This window comes from Triticum urartu, chromosome 6A (assembly GCF_056163025.1).
Source record: "Triticum urartu cultivar PI428250 chromosome 6A, HENAU_Tu73, whole genome shotgun sequence".
Taxonomy (NCBI): domain Eukaryota; kingdom Viridiplantae; phylum Streptophyta; class Magnoliopsida; order Poales; family Poaceae; genus Triticum; species Triticum urartu.
In genome coordinates this window covers 486,255,070-486,276,219 of record NC_141878.1, presented here as the reverse complement: position 1 = coordinate 486,276,219, position 21,150 = coordinate 486,255,070, and the positions used below count along the sequence as shown (strand labels likewise).

General features: G+C 44.4%; 3 protein-coding genes across 4 annotated transcripts; 2 read left to right on the top strand and 1 right to left on the bottom strand.

The window, feature by feature from the left end:
- Window positions 1–8,211: 8,211 nt before the first annotated feature.
- On the top strand, window positions 8,212–11,104 carry LOC125514294 (NmrA-like negative transcriptional regulator family protein). Of its 2 annotated transcripts, XM_048679605.2 has the most exons (5): window positions 8,227–8,686; window positions 8,782–8,916; window positions 9,782–10,019; window positions 10,125–10,328; window positions 10,840–11,104. In XM_048679605.2, the coding sequence occupies exons 1-5, from the start codon at window positions 8,498–8,500 to the stop codon at window positions 10,998–11,000; spliced, it is 927 nt and encodes a 308-aa protein (XP_048535562.2). In that variant the 5' UTR covers window positions 8,227–8,497; the 3' UTR covers window positions 11,001–11,104. The 2 variants fall into 2 exon arrangements, with proteins under 2 accessions (XP_087384554.1, XP_048535562.2); XM_087528428.1 differs by having other exon boundaries at window positions 8,212–8,686; window positions 9,782–10,328.
- Window positions 11,105–11,351: 247 nt separating this feature from the next.
- Window positions 11,352–20,655, top strand: LOC125514290 (uncharacterized). Its single transcript, XM_048679603.2, has 11 exons — window positions 11,352–14,242; window positions 14,565–14,675; window positions 14,763–14,795; window positions 15,589–15,757; window positions 15,842–16,023; window positions 19,049–19,185; window positions 19,303–19,398; window positions 19,627–19,696; window positions 19,800–19,874; window positions 19,957–20,002; window positions 20,083–20,655. Exons 1-11 carry the CDS (start codon window positions 13,037–13,039, stop codon window positions 20,136–20,138), a joined length of 2,181 nt encoding a protein of 726 aa, XP_048535560.2. The 5' UTR covers window positions 11,352–13,036; the 3' UTR covers window positions 20,139–20,655.
- LOC125514291 (Excinuclease ABC, C subunit, N-terminal) lies at window positions 16,550–18,688 on the bottom strand. Its single transcript, XM_048679604.2, has 4 exons — window positions 18,261–18,688; window positions 18,036–18,174; window positions 17,785–17,918; window positions 16,550–17,646 (listed from the first exon to the last, which is right to left on the bottom strand). The coding sequence occupies exons 1-4, from the start codon at window positions 18,458–18,460 to the stop codon at window positions 16,797–16,799; spliced, it is 1,323 nt and encodes a 440-aa protein (XP_048535561.2). The 5' UTR covers window positions 18,461–18,688; the 3' UTR covers window positions 16,550–16,796.
- Window positions 20,656–21,150: the final 495 nt, after the last annotated feature.

The window sequence follows — 21,150 nt, the reverse complement described above, 5'->3', positions numbered from 1 at the left end:
TGGTTGTTCTGCGCATAGGAGAAAAATTATTTTACAGTCGACGCACTCTACCGTAGAACCCAACACATCTGCTGTGTGATCGAGCTCCGCTCCCGTAGGCGCGTCTGCGACGGGCGGTGGTGGTGGAGGCTATCACGGTGGAGGTGGACGCCTGCCCCTCCCGCCCCGCCGATATCCTCCCCGATAACGGTCATTGGGACCGGCGACGCCTTCAACAAAGTTGTCGGGCGGCCGCCGCATCTGACCATGCTTACGCACCCTTGCAGGTTATTCCCACGCATCGTTGCCCGCTAGTTTGGCCTAAACATCGCCGGCCGTCCAGTGCACCACCACCACCTTGCAAGTGTTCGACGGTTTGCCTATGTGAGTTTTTTATTTCTTTTTCTTTCGTTTTGTTTCATACAATTGAATTAAGCCGAGTCAGTTGAATTGAAGATGAAGAGGCTGAGAGAGATAATCTTCGAGGACTCATCATCATCCGAAGAGGAAGAAGACGGCGATGACTTCAAAACTATTCTTGGTATGATTTTCAATGATGATATTCAGCGGCCGAGGAGAGGATCACCATTTGGCCACATACAACTCAACCGTGATAGAACGGAGGGCCATGCCAAGATCAGTAGAGATTATTTTGGTCCTAGTCCAACCTATCCGGAGAAGTACTTTCACAGGCGCTTTCGTATGCACACAAGTCTTTTTCTCACCATTCCAGAAGCCGTTGAGAAGTATGAAAATTGGTTAAAGTTTAGAAGGAATGCATGGGAGAGATAAGTGCAAGCTCTATGATGAAGTGCATTGCGGTTGTTTGAGTTTTTGCATATGGGTGTTCGACTGATACAATTGACGACTATCTACGCATTGGAGAATACACAGTCTTGGAGGCCGTTCCAAGGTTCACAAAAGCAGTGGTTGTTGTTTTTGGACCGCAGTACTTGAGGGCACTCAATTAGGAAGACACTGAGAGGCTTATGGCACAGAGTGAAACAAGAGGATGGCTAGGGATGCTTGGATCAGTTGATTGTATGCACTTGACCTGGAAGAATTGTCCTACAGGATGGAAAGGTCAGTACAAAGTCCATTGCAACAATCCAACGATCATTCTTGAAGCTGTTGCGTCGGAGGATCTATGAATATGGCATTCATTCTTTGTATTGCCCGGCTCTCACAATGACCTGAATGTCCTGTCGAGATCACCCTTGTTTGCTAGGCTTATTGCAAGAGATGCTCATCCTTGCAACTATACGGTCAATGGTCGAGACTACACGATGGGTTACTACCTTGCGGATGGCATCTATCCCCCATGGGCCATATTTTTAAAAACAATTCACATCCAAAAGGCAACAAAAGATCTCACTTTGACACATGTCAAGAAGCGGCTAGGAAGGATGTGGAGAGAGCCTTCGGCGTGCTTTAGAAGCACTTTGCAATCGTTTTTGGCCCTGCCGAGTGCTGGAGCTCTAAGGTTCTATGGCAAATCATGACTTGTGGCATCATTTTGCATAACATGATCACTAAAGATGAGAGAGATATGTTTGAGAACTTTCGATAGATCACCAACGAGACTCCTGTTGGGCCATAGCACAATCCAAATAGGACCTAGACATATCTTGAAGCGCATCGTAGGATCGAGATCCGACAAGTTCATACCCAGCTCCGAGATGATCTTGTTGAGCATCACTGTCATCTTCATAGCACTTCCTAGTTGTGCTTCTACCATGTAATTTGCTTCATTTGAACTATTCGGTGTGTTTGAATTTTTCCCATCCTTAGTTCAGACTTATGAAAATTTACTTCATTTAGTCTAACTAAAGCGGGCTTGAGAATACCTGAGGGTTTTCGGAAACAAGGGAAGAAATACAAAAGAATCGATAGGGAGGAGAGGGGTGGTCAGAGTGTTGTCACAAAAATTACAGGAAGTAAAAGGAGAGGGGTGGGATGGAAGTTGATGAGCAAACTGTCATGAAGAAGGGCATGGCCGAAGAAATAGTTGGAACAACCCCACGGAAAGCAACTAGGCAGGGCTGTCGGATTAGCCCTACGGAAAGCAATGAAGATTATAGTTTGGAATTACCGAGGGTTAGAGAACGCTCGTACAGTTCATAGCCTCCTAGAGCTTGGGAAGCAATGTGCGCAATAAGTATCCATGCCAAAAGGCTGCGTCTCAAGCTTATTGAAAACCTGATGACTCGCACTTTTGGGCTGGTCTAATGGCGGCAAAGAAACACCTTTTCCGCGTTGTATCATTTGCGATAAAAGATGGGCCAGAGATTGGTTTCTGGGAGGATACAACCGGTGCGTCCCCGTCATCCAGCGATGGCGTGACCGCGGTGGACGCGGTTATGCGTGGCTCACAGAGATCCCAGGGCAAGACCAGTTTCCGCCCATGAAAGGTATACACCAATTGAGACCACCGTCTAGAGGGTAAGCAAGCGTATCTGTTGGAATAAAGCCATGGCGTCAGACGAGCCAGGCGCGTGGGCGCTCGGGTTGCACAGCGGGACGAGCTGGGCGCGGCTGGTTCGAGCCAGGGATCGACCGTGGCGTGTGTGTGCGTGAACGTGGTGCACGGGGGTGTCCGTGCACGCACAGGTGCGTTGGGCCTGTGTTGGCGAGATGTGCGCGAGTACCTGCGGGGCGATCGGGTCAAGCTCGCTGTGGACGGGGCGCGTACGGTGCGCGTCGTGGGCACGAGCGGATCGCGGGGCAGCGTAGGAGTAGGGGCCGTGGGTTCGTGCCCGGCTTGGGCTCCTGTATAAAGCTCGTGTTGGTCGCCATTGTAACGTGTGCTGAGTTGTGTGGAGGTAAACAGAAAACGGAGGTGTTTGTACTCCGGCAAATCTTGTGTCCACCTTGTCTCGCTAAACCGACGTGTCTCCGGTGATCACCGGCGTCGGGGGGTTCCATTTTTGCACCAACAATTGGTATCAGAGCTTCAGGTTCGGGAGGTCGCCGGCGGCAATGGCGCTTGTTCCACACGGCGGCGGCACGGGCGGGTCGGTGTCCATGGGGATGCCGATGCTATCGCCGGACGGCTACACCGTGTGGGCGATCAAGGTGCATGCCATTCTTGATGCTCACACGCTGTGGGAAGCGGTGGCGCCGGGCGACTCGCCGGTGAACAACAAGAAGTGCAAGACGGTGAGGGCACTGATCCTGCAAGGGCTACCGGAGGATGTGCTGCTCTCGGTGGCGACGAAAACCACTGCCAGGGAGGTATGGGACTCCCTGTCGGTGAGGTTCGTCGGCGCCGAGCGGGTGCGCGCGGCGAGGAGGGCGACGCTGCGCGGCGAGCTGGACCGAATGAAGATGGAAGACGGCGAGCAGCTGGACGCGTACGCCGGAAGGCTTGCAGGCATGGCGGCGCGGTTTGCAGGCCTGGGCGAGATGCTGGGTGACACGAAGCTGGTGAAGAAGCTCCTGGACACCGTGCCGGACCGCCTCTTCCCCGTCGTCGCCGGCATCGAGCAGTTCTGCGTCCTCGAGGAGCTGACGTACGACGAGGCGCTCGGGCGGCTGCGTGCATTCAACGAGCGGTTGCGGCGCCGCGGGCAGAGCAGCGGCGAGCAGGAGGATGGCAAGCTCCTGTACACTGCGGCGCAGTGGCGGGCGCGGGAACGGCGTCAAGGGAGAGCCCGGGACGACGACGCTCGCAGCGTGGCGTCGGGCAACGGCGGCGACGGGAAGCGGCGCGGCCGCTGTCACAATTGTGGGGAGCGCGGACACTTCTGACATGAGTGTCCGCAGCGGCGCAAGGAACCGGCGGCGGAGCAGGCGGAGCTGGGCGTCGCCGAGATCGAGCATGAAGGACTCCTCTAGGCCATGGCCATGGCTTAGGGGGTGTGTTGGAATAAAGCCATGGCGTCAGACGAGCCAGGCGCGTGGGCGCGTCGGGTTGCACAGCGGGACGAGCTGGGCGCGGCTGGTTCGAGCCAGGGATCGACCGTGGCGTGTGTGTGCGTGAACGTGGTGCACGGGGGTGTCCGTGTACGCACGGGTGCGTTGGGCCTGCGTTGGCGAGATGTGCGCGAGTACCTGCGGGGCGATCGGGTCAAGCTCGCTGTGGACGGGGCGCGTACGGTGCGCGTCGTGGGCACGAGCGGATCGCAGGGCAACGTAGGAGTAGGGGGCGTGGGTTCGTGCCCGGCTTGGGCTCCTGTATAAAGCTCGTGTTGGTCGTCATTGTAACGCGTGCTGAGTTGTGTGGAGGTAAACAGAAAACGAAGGTGTTTGTACTCCGGCAAATCTTGTGTCCACCTTGTCTCGCTAAACCGATGTGTCTCCGGTGATCACCGGCGTCGGGGGTTCCATTTTTGCACCAACAGTATCCATGTATTATTTAGCTTATGATTTGTGATGTATGGTGGCGTTGGATAATGTTGTTCTTCTTGCAAGTAATCTTTGATTTCTGGTTTTTTGGCTCTTCCCAGCCTGGACGTGGGTACGCTGCAGCTCCTTCCTCAATGCTACTTTTCTAAATCTGATCTCTGCAACTCGTGAGGATTCAAATCACCAAAGGAGGAGTACTACTTGTTTTATTATAGGTGTCTTGTAATCTAGGTACTACTGAGCAAGATGATTCAGATGGATCTAATTAAGAATCTTGTATCAACGGTGATCAGGGCTGTTTTTACATATGTTTATAGACAACTTGCGCCAAAGCTGTGTGTATTGGACGACCTGCGCCAAAGCTATCCATACAGGGCAGATGGCCCTCAAAGCGTGGTGTCGATTTCGTAAGTTGTTAAGTTGGTTTGGTAAGTCTATACGGTGTGGACGACATACTCTATCTATTTAATGGGTAAGTTGATTTCGTTCTGTTGCCTCACCGGCTTAGTGTGTTGTGCATGCGGTGCTTGTTAGAGCTTTGTCCAAACATGCCATTTTCTGTCATATAAATTGCTTTTGCTCGGAGTTATATATGGATGGAACGTTTATGTGTTCGCAATACATGATAACAGGGGTTACCATTTTGCGGCTTAGGGACACACCTTGGATAAACATCATGGGGGCAAAAAACATATTACTGGAAAATCAGGTTAAGCAGCACCCTACCTTCTTTTTTTCTCATCCTATATGAGATGCTTGGAACTTTATTATCATTCTCTGATGTCCTGCCTTTGTTTTCAAATATTGATTGGGATCAAAATTCTTACTTGTCCTTTGTACAGAGGCATATGGGAGCCGCATTTGAGAAATGCTAACTTTCAGTTGCAAAAATTGAAAAGGCTATATACAATCCAGTGACTTTTTGAATCACAGTGAGGTCCTTTGATCTTTGCGGTCTTCTTAGCTTTGATTCATGTTGCTACTAACAAAAGAAAAAGAAATTATTTGTGTTGTAGTTTTCATTGAAAACTTGCACCTATGTAGTTTATTATTGGTACCTGTTTTCTTCATACAACTAGATTTATTTCACATACTTTCACAAGACAATGTAACTATTTTCTTGTAGCTGTTGGTTACATGGAATCAAGTGAATACCTCAGTGATTTTGCAGTATGGATGAAGCTGTATATACACACAAAATTTGAATTTCTTGCCTTGAAATATATTTTTGCAGCATGTATTAAACATGGTGTGTCCAAACATAGACGATAAATGAAAACATGTCTTTTGCTGTAACAGTTTCAAATAGGATATACTTGTTTTATTATGATCGCTACACAATATTATTAGCTTGAAAACTGAATATGGGCATTTTTTATTTTACACATACAATAAAATTTTGTACAGTATTTGATACATGCATTTGCACGTACATGATTACTAAATCTTGGCATTTTCTTCTAAGTACGAAATCTGTTACAGGGTACTAAGTCTTGATATTTTGTTTGCCACCTAAAAGAAAAATGCCACTCAAGGTGATTATGATTCGCGATTTTAGTGGTGTTTATTGTTTCGTCGCATGTAAAAGTGATGTGGTGTCTTGCACAGACCTGCTGAAGTTTGTCTTCTAATAGCTGATACATGCCTTCTATATTACTCCCTCCGTCCCAAAATAAATGTCTCAAGCTTAGTACAACTTTGTACTAAAGTTAGTACAAAGTTGAGACACTTATTTTAGGACGGAGGGAGTATATTTTATGCCTTATTTAAGGTTTAATTTTCAATATATTACAGGTACACCTTTGAGTATGATAGTCCATGAGAGTTGCTTCCTTAATCGAAGTAGGTGAAAAAAAAATGTCCAGACCAGGATTATTTCATTCTAGAAAAAGAAAAGGTAAAAGGAAGATGAATGATGCCTCTCTCAATACCATGGTTCATGGCAGATCAGCGGCACTATTATGTGTTTGCTGCATTTGAACCGAACCAATAATTTGGTACAACACTATTGTTTCCTTTATCTGAACCAAACCAATAGTTTTTTAAATCAAAATAATATTTCCTTAGATATGCAGGTTGACGATTCTCAAGTTGATGGGTTGCTACAAATTGAACTAATTCCTCTGTGCCTTTGTAATATGGAGTTGGGCATTGAACTTTCATGCAAATGAGGCACAAGATAGATCACATGTGTGCATAGTATTGGAGATGCAGGCCCTTTATTTTCATTTACAATTGGGACATATTCAACATACCAAGGCTCACCAAATATTGCCCGGGGCAATACCAGTAAGCAACACACAAATCTAGATAATAGGTCCTGATAGGCAAACCATATGCTTCATGACAAAACTATGAACCAATGGCACAATAGTAATATTAGCATGTTGTATCTTTCTTCTTTTCCCCCAATAAGCTTGTTCATGCTTCTGGACAATTGGACATGGCATATATCTTTGCCTTCTCCTGATGTACAAGTCATTTAAGATCATAGTCGTTTTGTACTCAGGTTATATCATATGAGATTAAGTATATGATAATGTGTTTTTCTTCTGCTGGCATATTCATGCTTTTAGATGCATTGATTTAACCAAACGAGTGTTGTGTTTTCCAATACGTTTTTTCATCAATGGGATTTAAAAGGACAAAATGTTATTAAACATGTGTATATTTCACATTCATAATTTTGATGAACAGCCAGCGGCAGCCTAGGAACAATGAGAATGACCATCCTTGACTTCGTCAAAAAACATGCTTAGGTACATTAACAATGTATATTTTTTATTATAGTTTTTTTAAACTTAATCATAGTATAAATTTGTTTGAAATATTTTTGACTGCTATTACATAACTATCTCTTCAATGCACGTGAATTTTCATGTGCAGGCTTACTAGTTATTAAAACTCGTGGCACCTCTAGTCGGCTCGTGACAGCGTAGCGAAGCAAAACCAAAGACCCCGATTGTGTGCGCCTAGATGCTAGGCGCCACACTGTATGGTGTAGCGTCTAACTCTTAGGCGTTACACACATTTAGCAATTTTTAGACAGTCTAGAGTGCGATATGGTCAGACGTGTAGCGTCTATCAACTAGGCGTTGCACAGTGTAGTGTGACGCCTATGTGTCGGGCGCTACACAAAAGGATCAGTGAAGCGAAATTTTTTCAAAGACGGTTCAAGTTGTGAATTTTTCGTCCATAGATCAAATTTGTCGTTTTTGCCCTTTGTCTTATGTCATGGCAAAATCTGTATCCCGAATGGATTCGATTAACCTGACATAAGAACTGGATGTGTTTCACTAGAATCTCGCCAAAATGTGCTCTTCACAGTCGACTCTATGCATTGTGCCCTCACGTACTTAGAGGTCCCAATTAATAACAAGAAAATTTGAAAGTCAAAGATACCACTAAAGTTAGCTTTTGTACTCCTGTTAAGACAATCAAACACCTCATTTCTCAATACAAGTTTGCGCGTTCTACATGGTCAGTCATCTAAATACCATCCAATCTATATCCTCCTAATGTTTTGCAATATTTTTAGTCATTGGTTGGACGATATTCCAAATAAGGATGGGTGTATATGCCTTATTATGGTTGCTAATTGCTATGGAGAAACAATTTGGTTTTCAATGGCAAAAACTCTATTCCTTTGCAATCAATTTTCCGCTATACGCACTGTCTTAGTACGTGGTTTATGCTATATCGAACGGAGTAACCGTTGTTTAAGTTGGTATGTATGCGGCCGGAGCGAGAGGCGGTTTTTACCCAACATAGGTAGCAGCATAATAAGACTCGCCAAATGATAAAAAAAAATTGACAGTAAAATGACAATATCTCTTTATTCGAAAAATAGTTTAGTAAACCTGATCAGGATCAGTCAAATTCCAACTCGAGCCGTTTCAAGCTGCCTGATTAAGGGCTAGTTATTTTACTGCCTTCTAGAATAAGCTAAAAATAAACTACCCTCTACCTTAACTGGTAGTCTTTTAAAAGAAAAAAAATTGATTAAACTTCTAGAATAAACTGAGCAGGGTAAGCTTATTCTACCAGCCGAAAAAAGCCACCAAATGAACTGGCACTAAACAAGTCAGCCAATCAACGGCGCCTGTTGATTCCAGGGCACATTTCCTTGTTTCTTTCCCATCCTTCCGGCTCGGCTCGTCGATCGGCGGCGATGTCAGAGGAGGCGGCGAGGAGCAGGGTCCTGGTGGTCGGCGCCACCGGCCGCCTCGGGGGAAGCCTCGTGCGCGCGAGCCTCGCCGCCGGCCACCCCACCTTCGCGCTCATTCGCCCGCACCACTTCGCCCTCCCCGACTCCGCCCCCCTCAAGCCGCTCGCCGCGGCCGGCGCCACCATCCTCAAGGTAAACGCCCGCGATTCCAAGTGCTCACTGCCGCTACCTGTGCCGAAATCTCCATTCCGCCTGACCGACGTGCCAATTCCGTCCGTGTGGCTCAGGGGTCGCTGGACGATTACCCGAGCTTGCTGGAGGCCGTGCGGCAGGTGGACGTGGTCATCTGCGCGGTGCCCACGAAGCATGCGCTCGAGCAGAAGCCTCTGATTCGGGCTATAAAGGAAGCTGGGTGCGTGAAGGTGAGGTCTCCAGTTCAACTGCATCAGGCGTATGCATATCTAATCAGTGGGGTTTAATTAAAGAGTACTTGGCACGTCGTTGTTCCGCACCAGTCATTAATGCAAAAACAATTTGGAAACCTACCGCTGTAGTATCAATTTGAAATCAATCCATCAGTGCAATTACTTAGCCAGCCAATTAATTACGTGTGCAATTAATTATGTCTGTTTAAATATAGTACTTACGCCAAATCAATTTGGAAACTGAGACATTAATGCAATTAATTAATTATTAGTCAGACAGTTATAGTCCTGCAGATAATTAGTAGTAGAGATTATTTCCAAAACAGCCCATAATCTACCGCTTCACATGCACCTAGAATAATTAGCCACCGACATTGTCACAACCCAGTCAATGCCACCGCGGCTGAGGACAATCGGCCACACGCCACCACTCTTCAAATATTGTTTAATCCTGTAGCAAAGCACGGGTATTTAGCTAGTCTAATTAGTGGGGTAGTGTTTTTCTTATGTGAATTGACAATCGCGTAGCGAATGTTCTATTTAGAATCAAATTGTTGGGAGTTGGTAGCACCCCGCATTAGCAGAAATGACATAGTAAATGTGAAATGGAGGGGAATGAAATAGGACAACATGCTCATTGGGCTAAACTTTATTACTTGGAAAAAATCTGGAATAAAATCTCTGCACCACACAAAGAGACGCAACCAAAAAGGCGACAGGTATCTCCGTCCTAAACAAATGCAATTTTCAATATCTCCGTCCTTTAGCAATCTTAGATTTTATACATGGAAATTTTATTATTAAGAAGGAATTGCGGAGAAAATGCAAAGCATTGCTTCTGATGTTGCAGTGAATCATGCAGAGATTTATTCCGGCGGAATTTGGAGTTGATCACACAAAGGTGCAGATTTGTGACATGGACCATGGCTTCTATGAGAAGAAAGCTGAAATCCGCCGTTTAATAGAGAGCGAGGATATTCCTCACACGTACATCTATTGCAACTTCCTGATGCGCTATTTGCTTCCTTCGCTAGTGCAGCCGGGTCTAGATGCCCCTCCAAGAGATGAAGTTACGATATTTGGTGGAGGAGATACTAAAGGTCTGGTGATATTACTTCTCTCAAATCTGCTGTCTGATACCTGGAATGTAAAATGTTTCTTCCATGTTCTGTTTTTTTCCCTCAAGGAAGATTTTGTCTCTGCAGGTATCTTCGTTGAAGAGGGTGATGTGGCTAAATTTACAGTGTGTACCATAGAGGACCCCAGAACATTAAACATGACATTGTATTTGAGACCTCCGGGAAATATCTACTCACTGAATGAATTGGTTAGCCTCTGGGAGACAAAAATCAACAAATGCCTAAAGAAGATACATATAACTGAAGAGCAACTCCTTAAAAACATTCAGAGTAAGCTAACAGTACTCTTGGTGAAAGGTTTCCATGATATATTAGTAGAATTATTTCTGTTGCTTTTGTATGTCCGCTGCTGTCAGGGTTATTCCTTTCAAATACCAGGTTTAATCAAATCCAACTTTGAGAAAGGTTCTGATGCTCTTTTCTGGTACAGTTGTCTGTAAATGGAAGGATGTGGTTTCGTTCTTTCAGTTAGAAAAACATAAGCCGTGGTTACCCCTTGCAATCTAATACACCCTCTGTTTCTAAATATAAGACATTTTAGCAGTAACAGAGATAGTAGAAGTTTAGATGCTAATACTTTTTTTTTATCTTTCGCCTTACTCTACAAGTTCCAGCACTGACCTCTCGTTTTTCTGAACCTTGGCATGAATAATTGCGAATACAGACTCACCGCGAATTATAACTCTGCTCCTATGTTTATAAGTAGTTTGTGAATAACACGTGAATGTTTTTCTATATTTATTTTTGTCATGTGTCTTATTCTCTCTTTTTTTATTTGCAGATGCACCGTTTCCTCTGAAAATGGATTTGATATTTATATATTCAGCTTTTGTTAAGGGTGATCACACGTATTTTGAAATTGACTCGAGAAGTGAAGGAACTCAACTGTATCCTGATGTAAAGTATACCACAGTTAGCGAGTACTTGGATACACTAGTTTAGAATGTTGGTGATCTGTATGTTGGTCATAAGTACCAACCTTTTGTTTCAATTGACATTTTGAATGATGATGGGAGTGATGAATGTGTTCCAAGTTCTTGTGCTCACATTTTAATGTGTTCCGGTCCCTTTTCTGTTCTCTGAAAGAAGTGGGGAGTGATGAATGTGCATCGAGTTCTGTGTGCTCAATAAATATATGAAGCTGTCAGATGTTCTTATTATTTTCCTGTCAGGTCTGTTAATTAACTGTCTCTTAGCTTTTTCTATCCTGTTCATTCCAGCTAATCTTGTGAAGCACCACCATTAGTTTTTGGCATGTGGCCATGTTTGTTCTAGAATCCTACGGATTATTTATAAGTATTTCGCATTATGTATTTAGTAATATAGTTAGTTCAGCAGCACAATGTGAGCAAAGAATCATGACAATAGTCTATAGTGGTTGGGTCCTACACATTCTGGATCCAGTTAGGTATATGTTTGGTGTTCATAGGAATACATGATTGTTTCTCGTATAAGCAGCCTAGGGAATGGGGCAGAGTGTCTGTTTCCTCTCTTGTGCTTTGGTTTCTTCTCTCCTAGGTGGAGTGGAAGAAAAGGACAAGAATTTCCAACACAGCAAGAAAAAGCTGTGTTTCTTGTCTTTCTCCTCTGATCTGTCTCTATAACTCCTGCTGTTGCCCTCCCTTTGGGCCTTAAACTGTGTATATGAAAGAAAGTCATATCGCGCTTGGTCCTTCAGGTAACAACTTCCCTGATTCATCTTCGATTCATTTGAGTCAATTTGCACTATACATTTTGTTTATTTGAAAATTGCAACTTCTTAAAGAACAAGATAACATGAGGTTAGTGCAGAAGGTATCAACCAGATATTTCATTTGAGATACCTGAGTTCTGATACTTCAATCAGATGGCATGAACAGATGGACTTAAGATGTGCTAATCCAATCCATCAATGATCTTACTTATGCATATACATTACCATGTATGGCATGAATTTTTGGTGATAATATAGTTGCATCCGTAGCCTGACAGTGCCAACCTAAACCTTCTTGTGTTAGCCTACTTTCAACTGTTGGCAGTACACTTCGTTGCTACCCTGGTCAATACCATATTTCAAATCCCGCCAACTGTGTTCCAAGGAGTTGATGTGTCTGGAAAGGTTTCTCCAGGGCAGTACTTTTCATATGTCAGCTGCGACCTGAACTTGCTGATCTAGTTTTAGTTTGGCTTTGTTGCACCGGATGCTTGAATTGTTCTCTTATCACAAGATAGTGAACTGGCTACGGGTCGTATGGAAAAGTATTTTCCATATCTAGGAGCCAGGGTTTTCAGCTTGTTCACATAAAGGCCATGATGACTTACCCTTTTTTTTTAAATAGTTTTCTATCCAGATATTCACTAGAATATATAATTTCTTTGATGTGTCATATGAAAAAAGTGAACTATTGCAATTTAGTACTGCCATATATGAAGAATTCCATGATAGAGCAACGGGAGAGTAAAACCTGCGGACACCAAACTAATACTGCTAAAGTTGACTAGTCTCTTGAGTCTGAATTAACATAACAGTGGGTCCATGTTACTATGTTAGCGGAGTTTACATTTTGTGCCACACAGTAAGTTTTTGTTTTACTCATCATTCTAATGTTTTTGTCTTCTACTCCCTCCGTTCCAAATTACTCGTTGCAGAAATGGATGTATCTAGAACTAAAATACATCTAGATACATCCATACTTGCGACAAGTAATTCGGAACGGAGGGAGTACAAGTTATGCTGGATTGCTGTCAAGCTAAATTATTTAGCAGAGTGCCTTATCACCATTGTAGTTGCATATTTGCATTGTGAACTAATTGCTGCTATGGTATTATCATGCAGTAGAAGACAGGCCAAAAGTTACTTTGGATTTGTTTGAAGTTCAAGCTAGGCCATCATTAATCTTGGTCATTAGCAATTTAAGAAAGGGTCTAGTAATTTTTTGTTGATCTCACAGTAATGCAATTTTTCTGAACCGCAGGAACTTAAGATTGTGTGATCAAGTATGCTAGCTGCAGATAGCAATACAGGGCACAATAGGCAATCGACACGCCCCAAAAGTGGCTATGAACCTTCGGATACAGAAACTGAGTGGCATGATAGCCCTTGGAATGATGCAATATTGAAATCACAGCGGACTCGGTTGCCTAAAGATCCTGCTAGGGACCCCCAAGTTGGTGCTAGAAGGCAAAACACATCTCCGAACCGTGTAAGAGATTATCCTGACGAGAAAACTTCAAGCTTGAGGAATAATCGTACTCCTCCCAGGGTCACCGAACAGAGGCGCCATACTTCCCCATATGCTGGTGGAAACAATGAATCACGCAAGAAGAGCAGCCGGACACATCCCAGATTTCGGCCTTCTACGGAAAAATTTAGTCGATCGTCGATCAAGGAGAGGATATCCCATAGCCGGTCAATTTCTACACCGAAACTACGACCTCATGAGAAGGAGCATCCTTCTAGAGTTCCTGCATTCCGTGGCACTCCTGTCTCAACACAGGTAGAAAGAGACTCAATTGATGTTATGAAAGGTGGTTCACATGCAGAAAATTGTTCCCCAGAGATCAATGAGTTGGGTGCAAATAGCAAGGGGCCTAGTTCCAAACATAATGAGTATACATGTACAAGCACAGAGTCTGCAGGTGACATCTTCTTCTCCCGTGACTGTAGGGCCCCGCTTGCGAAAACATTAGTAAAGAATAACAGTATTGACAAATCCTTCACCTCTGATTCAAACGTCGATGATGCTGATGTTACTCAAGCAAATAGCAATAATTTGGGCCGGACATCACAGTTTGTTTCAGTTAGGACTGGTTTTTCACGAACTACAAACACCAGCCATGCTAATGGTCGGCACTCACAAGTTAGCAGTGGCACCACTTTGAGTAGGCGGTTAAACAGTGATCGGTTTAGTGGGGATAGTGGAAAGTTCAGTGATTTCACTGAGAAACTAGTTGGAGGCGTCATGAAATTCACCTCTAGCAGGCAGAAGACCCAAAATGATGCTTGGTTTCCATGTGCGATTGGAAAGTCGTGCCGTAAACCAGAACCAGCGAGCCACAAAAAAAATGATGATTCTGAATCAACTTTTATTCGGAAGGCACTTGTTGTGGAGAAGATTAGACTTTTCTGGGCTGATAAATATCGTCCACGGACTTTGAGTGGATTTACTTGTCACAGGGAGCAAGTTCAACAGCTTAAACAATTGGTAACAACTTCAAACTCTTTCCTAACTACACAAGTTTTAAAACATAAATTTCTAATTCTCGCTGTAACTCTGTCATTAAACAAGAACTGTCTTGGTTAACTTCTCAACCGGAGTATTTACGTTATGGTTCAAAAAAATTCAGCCGAAAGACCCCAGTTAATCTTAATTCATTCTACTGTCCAGTTAAATTAAATCCAAAAATAGCTAATCTGTACAAATTTGCTTGGCAATTGCATGGGCACGCTAAAATCTGCAGATAATTGTTCCAGTAGCTCAATGTTAGCTATCTAGGTTTCTAAATGCCAGTTCCCTTTCCTGACAGGTTTCCCCTGAGTTTTGTCCTCATATCATTCTCAAAGGGCCTCCAGGATCAGGAAAGAGATCATTATGCAGAGCAGTACTCACTGAGATCTTTGGTGATTCCTCTCTGAATGTACAACTTTAAACACTGAATATGGTAAGCCATGTTAATAAATTACACATTATAGACCGCATTAAGTATTTGTTGTTGCTTTTCCAGGTATCTCACTATTTGAAGAGTTGCAATGCCCAGGTTAGTTCTGTCACAGACGAGTAGAATTTATATACTTGTTTTATGCACTTAAGGGCATTTGGACATCCCACAGCTTGAATCCATTTTGATGCCGATGCAACATTCCTGCCAATTGCAATCATTGTTCTCAGTAGTTTGCACAAAGTAATCATGGCTTTGTGGTTTGAAGACAATGTAAAAGGTTACTTGTATCATTGAAGGAAGACGAAATTGCTTTACTTAGTTTCATGCGGTCTTGCTTGCTCCCTCATCATTTTAGCTAAAGGATAGAGAAACAATTTACAAGGATCACTGCAAGCATTGAGCCATCATATTACTTCTCAAATGAACTTTGTAAAATGTTACCAACTATATATGTAGTTTCGTGTCAAAATGCATCTGTAAGTCCATAGAGGACTAGTTTGTGGTTCATGTCTTGTGTTGTTCAGCATTTTAAAAGAAATTAGGTAATTTCTGTAATGTTGATGTTTGCAGTCTCTTTTCTAACTCATCTCCATGCCAGGTTAGCATATTTGTTTTCTCTGAGAGAACTGAAATTTCAACCATCATTTCATCCCAACAACTTTTGGTGTGGAATAAAAACATAAATTCTTCATTGCTCGACAGTCAACATTTAAACATGTGCATACTGCTTAGTGCTTACCATGTGGCACTACCATCTAATTATTCTACACATCGATGTATCCCTCACTTGGCAAGAAATCCATAATATTATGTATATTAAAAGAACACCACATGAGGTAATTATGTTATAGGAATCTTAAGTGAGGATGGGTTACCCTGATTTTGGCAGGGACCTGCATCTGCGCCCATTTTTGTCCCATTATCATCAAGTGATCACCACGTTGAACTCAATATGAGGACTCAATCCAAGCATGCTAGATATGCTTTGACAGCTCTGGCAAATGAAATGTCAAATAAGCATAAAATTACTGAGATAGCTGCAACCAAGAACTTCAAAGGTATACTTACATCATCTGCAGTGCTGTTTTCTGTAATCTCATTTCTTTTGAAATCTTCCTAACACGCTTATTTGTTGATTCCAGTTATTGTTCTCTATGATGTTGACAAAGTTAGTGAGAACAATCAGCGGTTGATAAAATGGATAATTGATTCCTCCTCTGATGCATGCAAAATAATAATGACTTGCCAAGATGGGCCCAATCTTCTTGATTCTATTACAAGCCGTTGCAAGCTTATTAGCATTAGTGTGCCAAATACACGTGAGGTGAGTTTTCTCGATTTTTTGTTGTCCTTTCACTCAAGGGATTGGGTGTGTACGCAGATTGCAGAACAAGTGCATGTGATTTTACATAATTTCAGTGATTACAAAATATATTAACTTCTTACCTAGTAGCTAAGTCCCCAATTTAAAAACACAGAAATGAGATTGAACACTAACACAGCAGTTTGTTCCGAGAACCATTAAAGTCCAATTTGGAAGATAGGGAAAACCATTTCAATAAAAAAGATTGATGACTGCTGGGTCCCATATGTCATAGCAAAATGGGTCACTGCTGGAGTTGATGACTTTTTTCTCTATTAAGAGGTTATTGCCAGTCTGCTAGAGATGCTCTAAAGCGCCTCCAATAGCCACTCTTGTAAGACTGGGCAAACTACCATCCTTGTTGGCACTTCAAACGGCCCACAGAAAGCATAATTTGATGTCAAAAGAATTACAGCCCAGTCTCAGTCTCATAACCTCAACTCAGTTAAAGAAAAATAATGATTGCATTGCAATCCAACCAAGATAATGAGCAGTTAAACGATGACATATTTCAATAGATATTAGTAGAACCCCAATACATTATTTCTGATGAAACGACAAGAATACTTTTTTTTGTGTGAACAATTCTGTCTCAAGAAAAGAGTACTGCGAGTCTCAACACTCAGTCTTGTACAAATCCGTCTATTGTATACACCTGTCTCATCTCTGGGCTGTTATTCTATGATAACATTTTACTACAACAAGATTTGGTACTGGATCAGTCCAGCAAAGCATCACAACTCAATGACAATAGGGGAATTTGTCAGATCAATAATCTTGGGGCAAATGCTGGCCACTTTGCTGCAATCTCTAGCATACCGGGCGACTGGTGTAACCAAGTCTACCACATCAATTTCATGGAAGAAAAGATTACCATCGTCTGAACCTGCCTTCAACACTGGAGGTGCTTCCCCTGTCACACAGTTTACTGATCTTCCGGCAACATCATCGCTGCATGAGCTCGAGGAACATCGAGGTGGTGTTCTAGACACGTGCAATTCCGATGTCTCGTGAATTCCGCCCCATTCCATGTAACTGAAGTCATCAGTGGGATAATATTCAACATCAGAGTCAGCAATTCTGGTTTCTTCTTCCACTGGTTGGGCCCCAGAGGATTCTGAAATTCTTGATCCACAGACCTCACTCCCTTCCATCGGAGCAAAAAACTCATCAGTGTCTGATTCACCGAAGTCATCAATGGTATATTCAACATCACAGTCAGCACTTCTGGTTTCTTCTTCCTCTGGCCGGGCTGCAGAGGATTCTGAAATTCTTGATGCAAAGACCTCACTCCGATCCATTGGAGCAAAAAACTCATCAGTGTCTGATTCACCGCCTACAATTCTGGTTCCCAAATCCATTGTCTGCAAACCATGATCAGAAGTGTCACCGCCAACAGCCGCATCTCGTTCTTCTTCATCCTCTCTAGGCTCCATAATATCATCCTCGGACGAAAGGCCCTCGACGTAGCACGGGAGATCCTCCATCGGGCTAACGACAGTCTTCATGTGGCAGGGGAGGGGCGGGCAGCCCGCGGTGAACTTGGTATTCTTGGTGGAGAAGAAGTTCACCGTGAGATTCAAGCTGGCAACACACACACACAGGCATCAGAACAGCCGTTCACATCAGTATACTGTTACTAGTCAACTCTGGCCGGCCCCAAGAAAAGAAGAATCCATGGATGGAGCAGCTAGAGATAGGAGAAAGAGAGAGGGGCCTTACTTCTCCCATGAAGGGAGGTTGAGCATGGTGTAGGCGAGCTTGACCTTGTTGCCGATGCCGCCGAGCGACTTGAATTCGGCGGCGGCCTTGCGAACGGCCAGCGACTCGGTAGGGTGCTGCCACGCCCACTCGAACTGCAGGCGAAGAAACGGAGGCGGCCACGTTTAGTAAGAAAAAAAAACCGAGGAGCCACCGTAACCCACCATCCAACGAAGCGAATCTTTCAAGGGGAAGAAGGGTTGGTTAATTACCTGGAGGGCGGCGACGTTGGTGGGGAAGCCGTAGATGCAGAGCATCATCTCCCAGGGGCGGCCGCGCTTGGTCCGCCAGGCGCCGCATCGGAGCTCGCCGTTGTGCTGCCGGATCCGCCGCCGCGGGTTCACCGTGAACCTGCCACACGACCGTCAATCAATCAGGTGCAAGAAGCAAAGATGAGATTTTTGATTGATGCGAGACGAGGCGGGGGGTGGGGGTACCCGATGTAGGTGCGGCTCTTGCTGCGCGGGCAGAGCGACCGGAGGAGGTAGCAGCAGAAGAAGCCACCCCCGCCGCCGGCGGCTTTCTCAGGTCCATCTTTGGTTTCCTCGTGTCCGTCGCCCGCCACGGCTGCCGCCTTCGCCGCAGCACGCGGCCTCCTCTTGCCCTTGGCCGCCGTTCCCCTTCTTGCCCTGCCCATCCCTCCCTCTCTCTCTCTCTCTCTCTCTCTCTCAGAGCAGCCTGATGCGGATTTGGGCGAATTGGATGGGGGATTGCTCCGAGATGAAGGCCGCCTTTCCGATCCCGAGTGATGGATTAGAAGGCAACGGCTATTTTTCAACCGATGGATTTACACCCTTTTTTCTGAGGAGAGAAACCTCACTTGACCCAGTCGTCAGACGCGTAGCGCTCGGCTGGCTGTCTAATCCTCTTTGTGGGCTGGACCCCTTCCTGGGCTTCGTCCCGGGCCTCCGTCATGGGCCTGGAGCCTCGACTGCGAGAAGATGGGCAGACGGCCGCCAGAAACCCTAGCGCGGAGGGCTCGCGACGGGCGTGCTGTGCCAGTGTGCCCTGCCTCTGTGGGGTTTGGTGGAAGCAACACATGAAAACAAATCGACTTCTGTTAATGGGACCTACCTGGCAGCTACACAGCTGGCGGGCGGAGGGGCTCTGAGAGTGCCCTGTATCCACCGGGATTGAGGTTCCGTTTTATCTGGATGAAATGAAACACGGTTGACTCACAAATATGCTTGCAGTAGCTGACTTGCAAATTGAAAAAAAAACACAGGTTGTGGAGGTTCTCACTCACATATCAAAAAGGGAGAGTTTCGATCTCCCCGCAAGTTTGGCTTACACCATTGCGACTCGATCCGCGCACAACATGAGGGAGGCGATATTGGCTCTGGAGGCATGCAGAGCTAATAGGTATGCTTTGTAGTATTCGTTGTCCCTTCTCAAGTCTTCTTATTTCCTTCGGTTTTGTATTATGATGATGATCCTAGCATGTGCTCTTCACTTCCATTTTTCCCTTTGATCTATCAGCTACCCCTTCGTGGATGGACAAGCTATACCGCTAGGATGGGATGGTGTTCTTGAGGAACTCGCAGCAGAAATTTTAGAAGATCCTTCTCCCAAAAGGTCTGCTGGAGTAAAACAAAATTTAGCCATGAATGTTTTCATTGTCCTTCTCCTTGGTTGTGAACATGTTATCATTATGCTTCAAGTACCACCAATATTTCACTTTATGAATTGCCGCAGCTTTGATCAGTCACCATTGGTTGATTTATTTTACTAACACAGGAAAATTTTATTGAGCTGTGCGATTACATTCAGACTTATTTGCTAACGCGTCAACGTATTACGCAGGTTATTTTTGGTACGAGGCAAGCTCCAAAAACTTTTGGTTGAATCCGTGCCTCCTAAACTTGTTCTCCAGGTACGAGTTATTCAGATTTAACCTCAAGGATGCTACTACTATATAACTCCACAGACACAATCGCGTGATTAAACATCATTCTTGATTATTATTTTGCCTGCAGAAACTCATAGAGCTGTTCCTGAAGGGAATACATGCTAACATAAAGAGGGATGTTTATTACTGGCACGCCTACTACGTAAGTTTCCTCGGCATATTTCTGTTTAAATGCACTTCCCAGGGGAGCTATGATAGCCATGCACGAAAATGCTGAATTTCAGGATAAGAGGTTGCCGGCTGGTGCCAGTGCACTGCTGAAACTGGAAGGTAATTTGGCACTCATGTTATCATGTAAACTAAAAACAGCCTGAAACCATGAAAGTTAATTGTTGGCTTTGCTTGTGCAGAATTTATCGCCAAGTTCATGAGCATCCACCGGAAGAGCTTGGCAGCCGATTCATGAAGACTTCACTAGATCAGCCGAGAAAATTTGGCATGCCTGCACGCAGTTCAGCTGAACCCTGCAGCCAATATGTATTTGGTTTACCGGTCATGGAGCCTGCCGGCGTTCATAGTAGTAGTATTTTGGAGTGGGGAAACGAGATGAAACGAAACGGGGACTGAAACCAGTCCGTTGTGCAGTAAGCCTATGCTATGTACAGTACATGTGTTTTTGTGCATTTGGTCAGTGTCTGTACTCGACGAGTCTATTATGCATTTTCACATCGGCGGATTTGGAATGTGAAGGAATAGGTCTTCACAGGTGTTTGAAGTTTGAGTATATGTGGAGTCGTTTGCTATAGCATCTTCAAGGGCAATGGTCGAATTTGACGTCACATATGTCTGTGGACATGGCAATGGTCAAATTTGGCACTCTGTATGTTCGTGGACAGCAGGTGTCAAGCCTCATTTCTATTCGTCTAATCGTGTAGTTGCACACTGTCTTTTAAACACGGAAGATTGTTGTATGTCAAAAAAAGAGTAACACAAGTCTTTGATGTAACTGCTTCAGCTATGTTGATAGCAGATAGCTCTTTGGTGTGACCTTGGTATTGCCCTGACAAACCTACCAGATAATTCTTGTATTGTCAATGCATGCAGTCGGCACAACCAAGTATAATGTGAAAGCCTCTTGCTATTCTAATTGCCAAAAGTTTGTATGTGTTTTTGACATTTCGTTCTGTCCAGTACTCCGGTCCAAACACCTTCCTCATGGTAATGACAAATCTTATCATTGTGTCAATGCATGCGCTCTCTTGCATTCCAAACATACATTTCTATATAAGGAAAGAATGACGATGCTCCGGTGCAATCCTTCATCAGTGTGAACTGTCATAATCCTTAACAAACCTTCATTATGCGCAAGAACAAATGCTTGCGCATTTGGTAGCGACATCAAAAGAAGCCCTCATGATATATCGGGGGCTTTGAAGTAGTAGTTGTAGAGATCACATGATCCTTTGTCCTATTCCTAG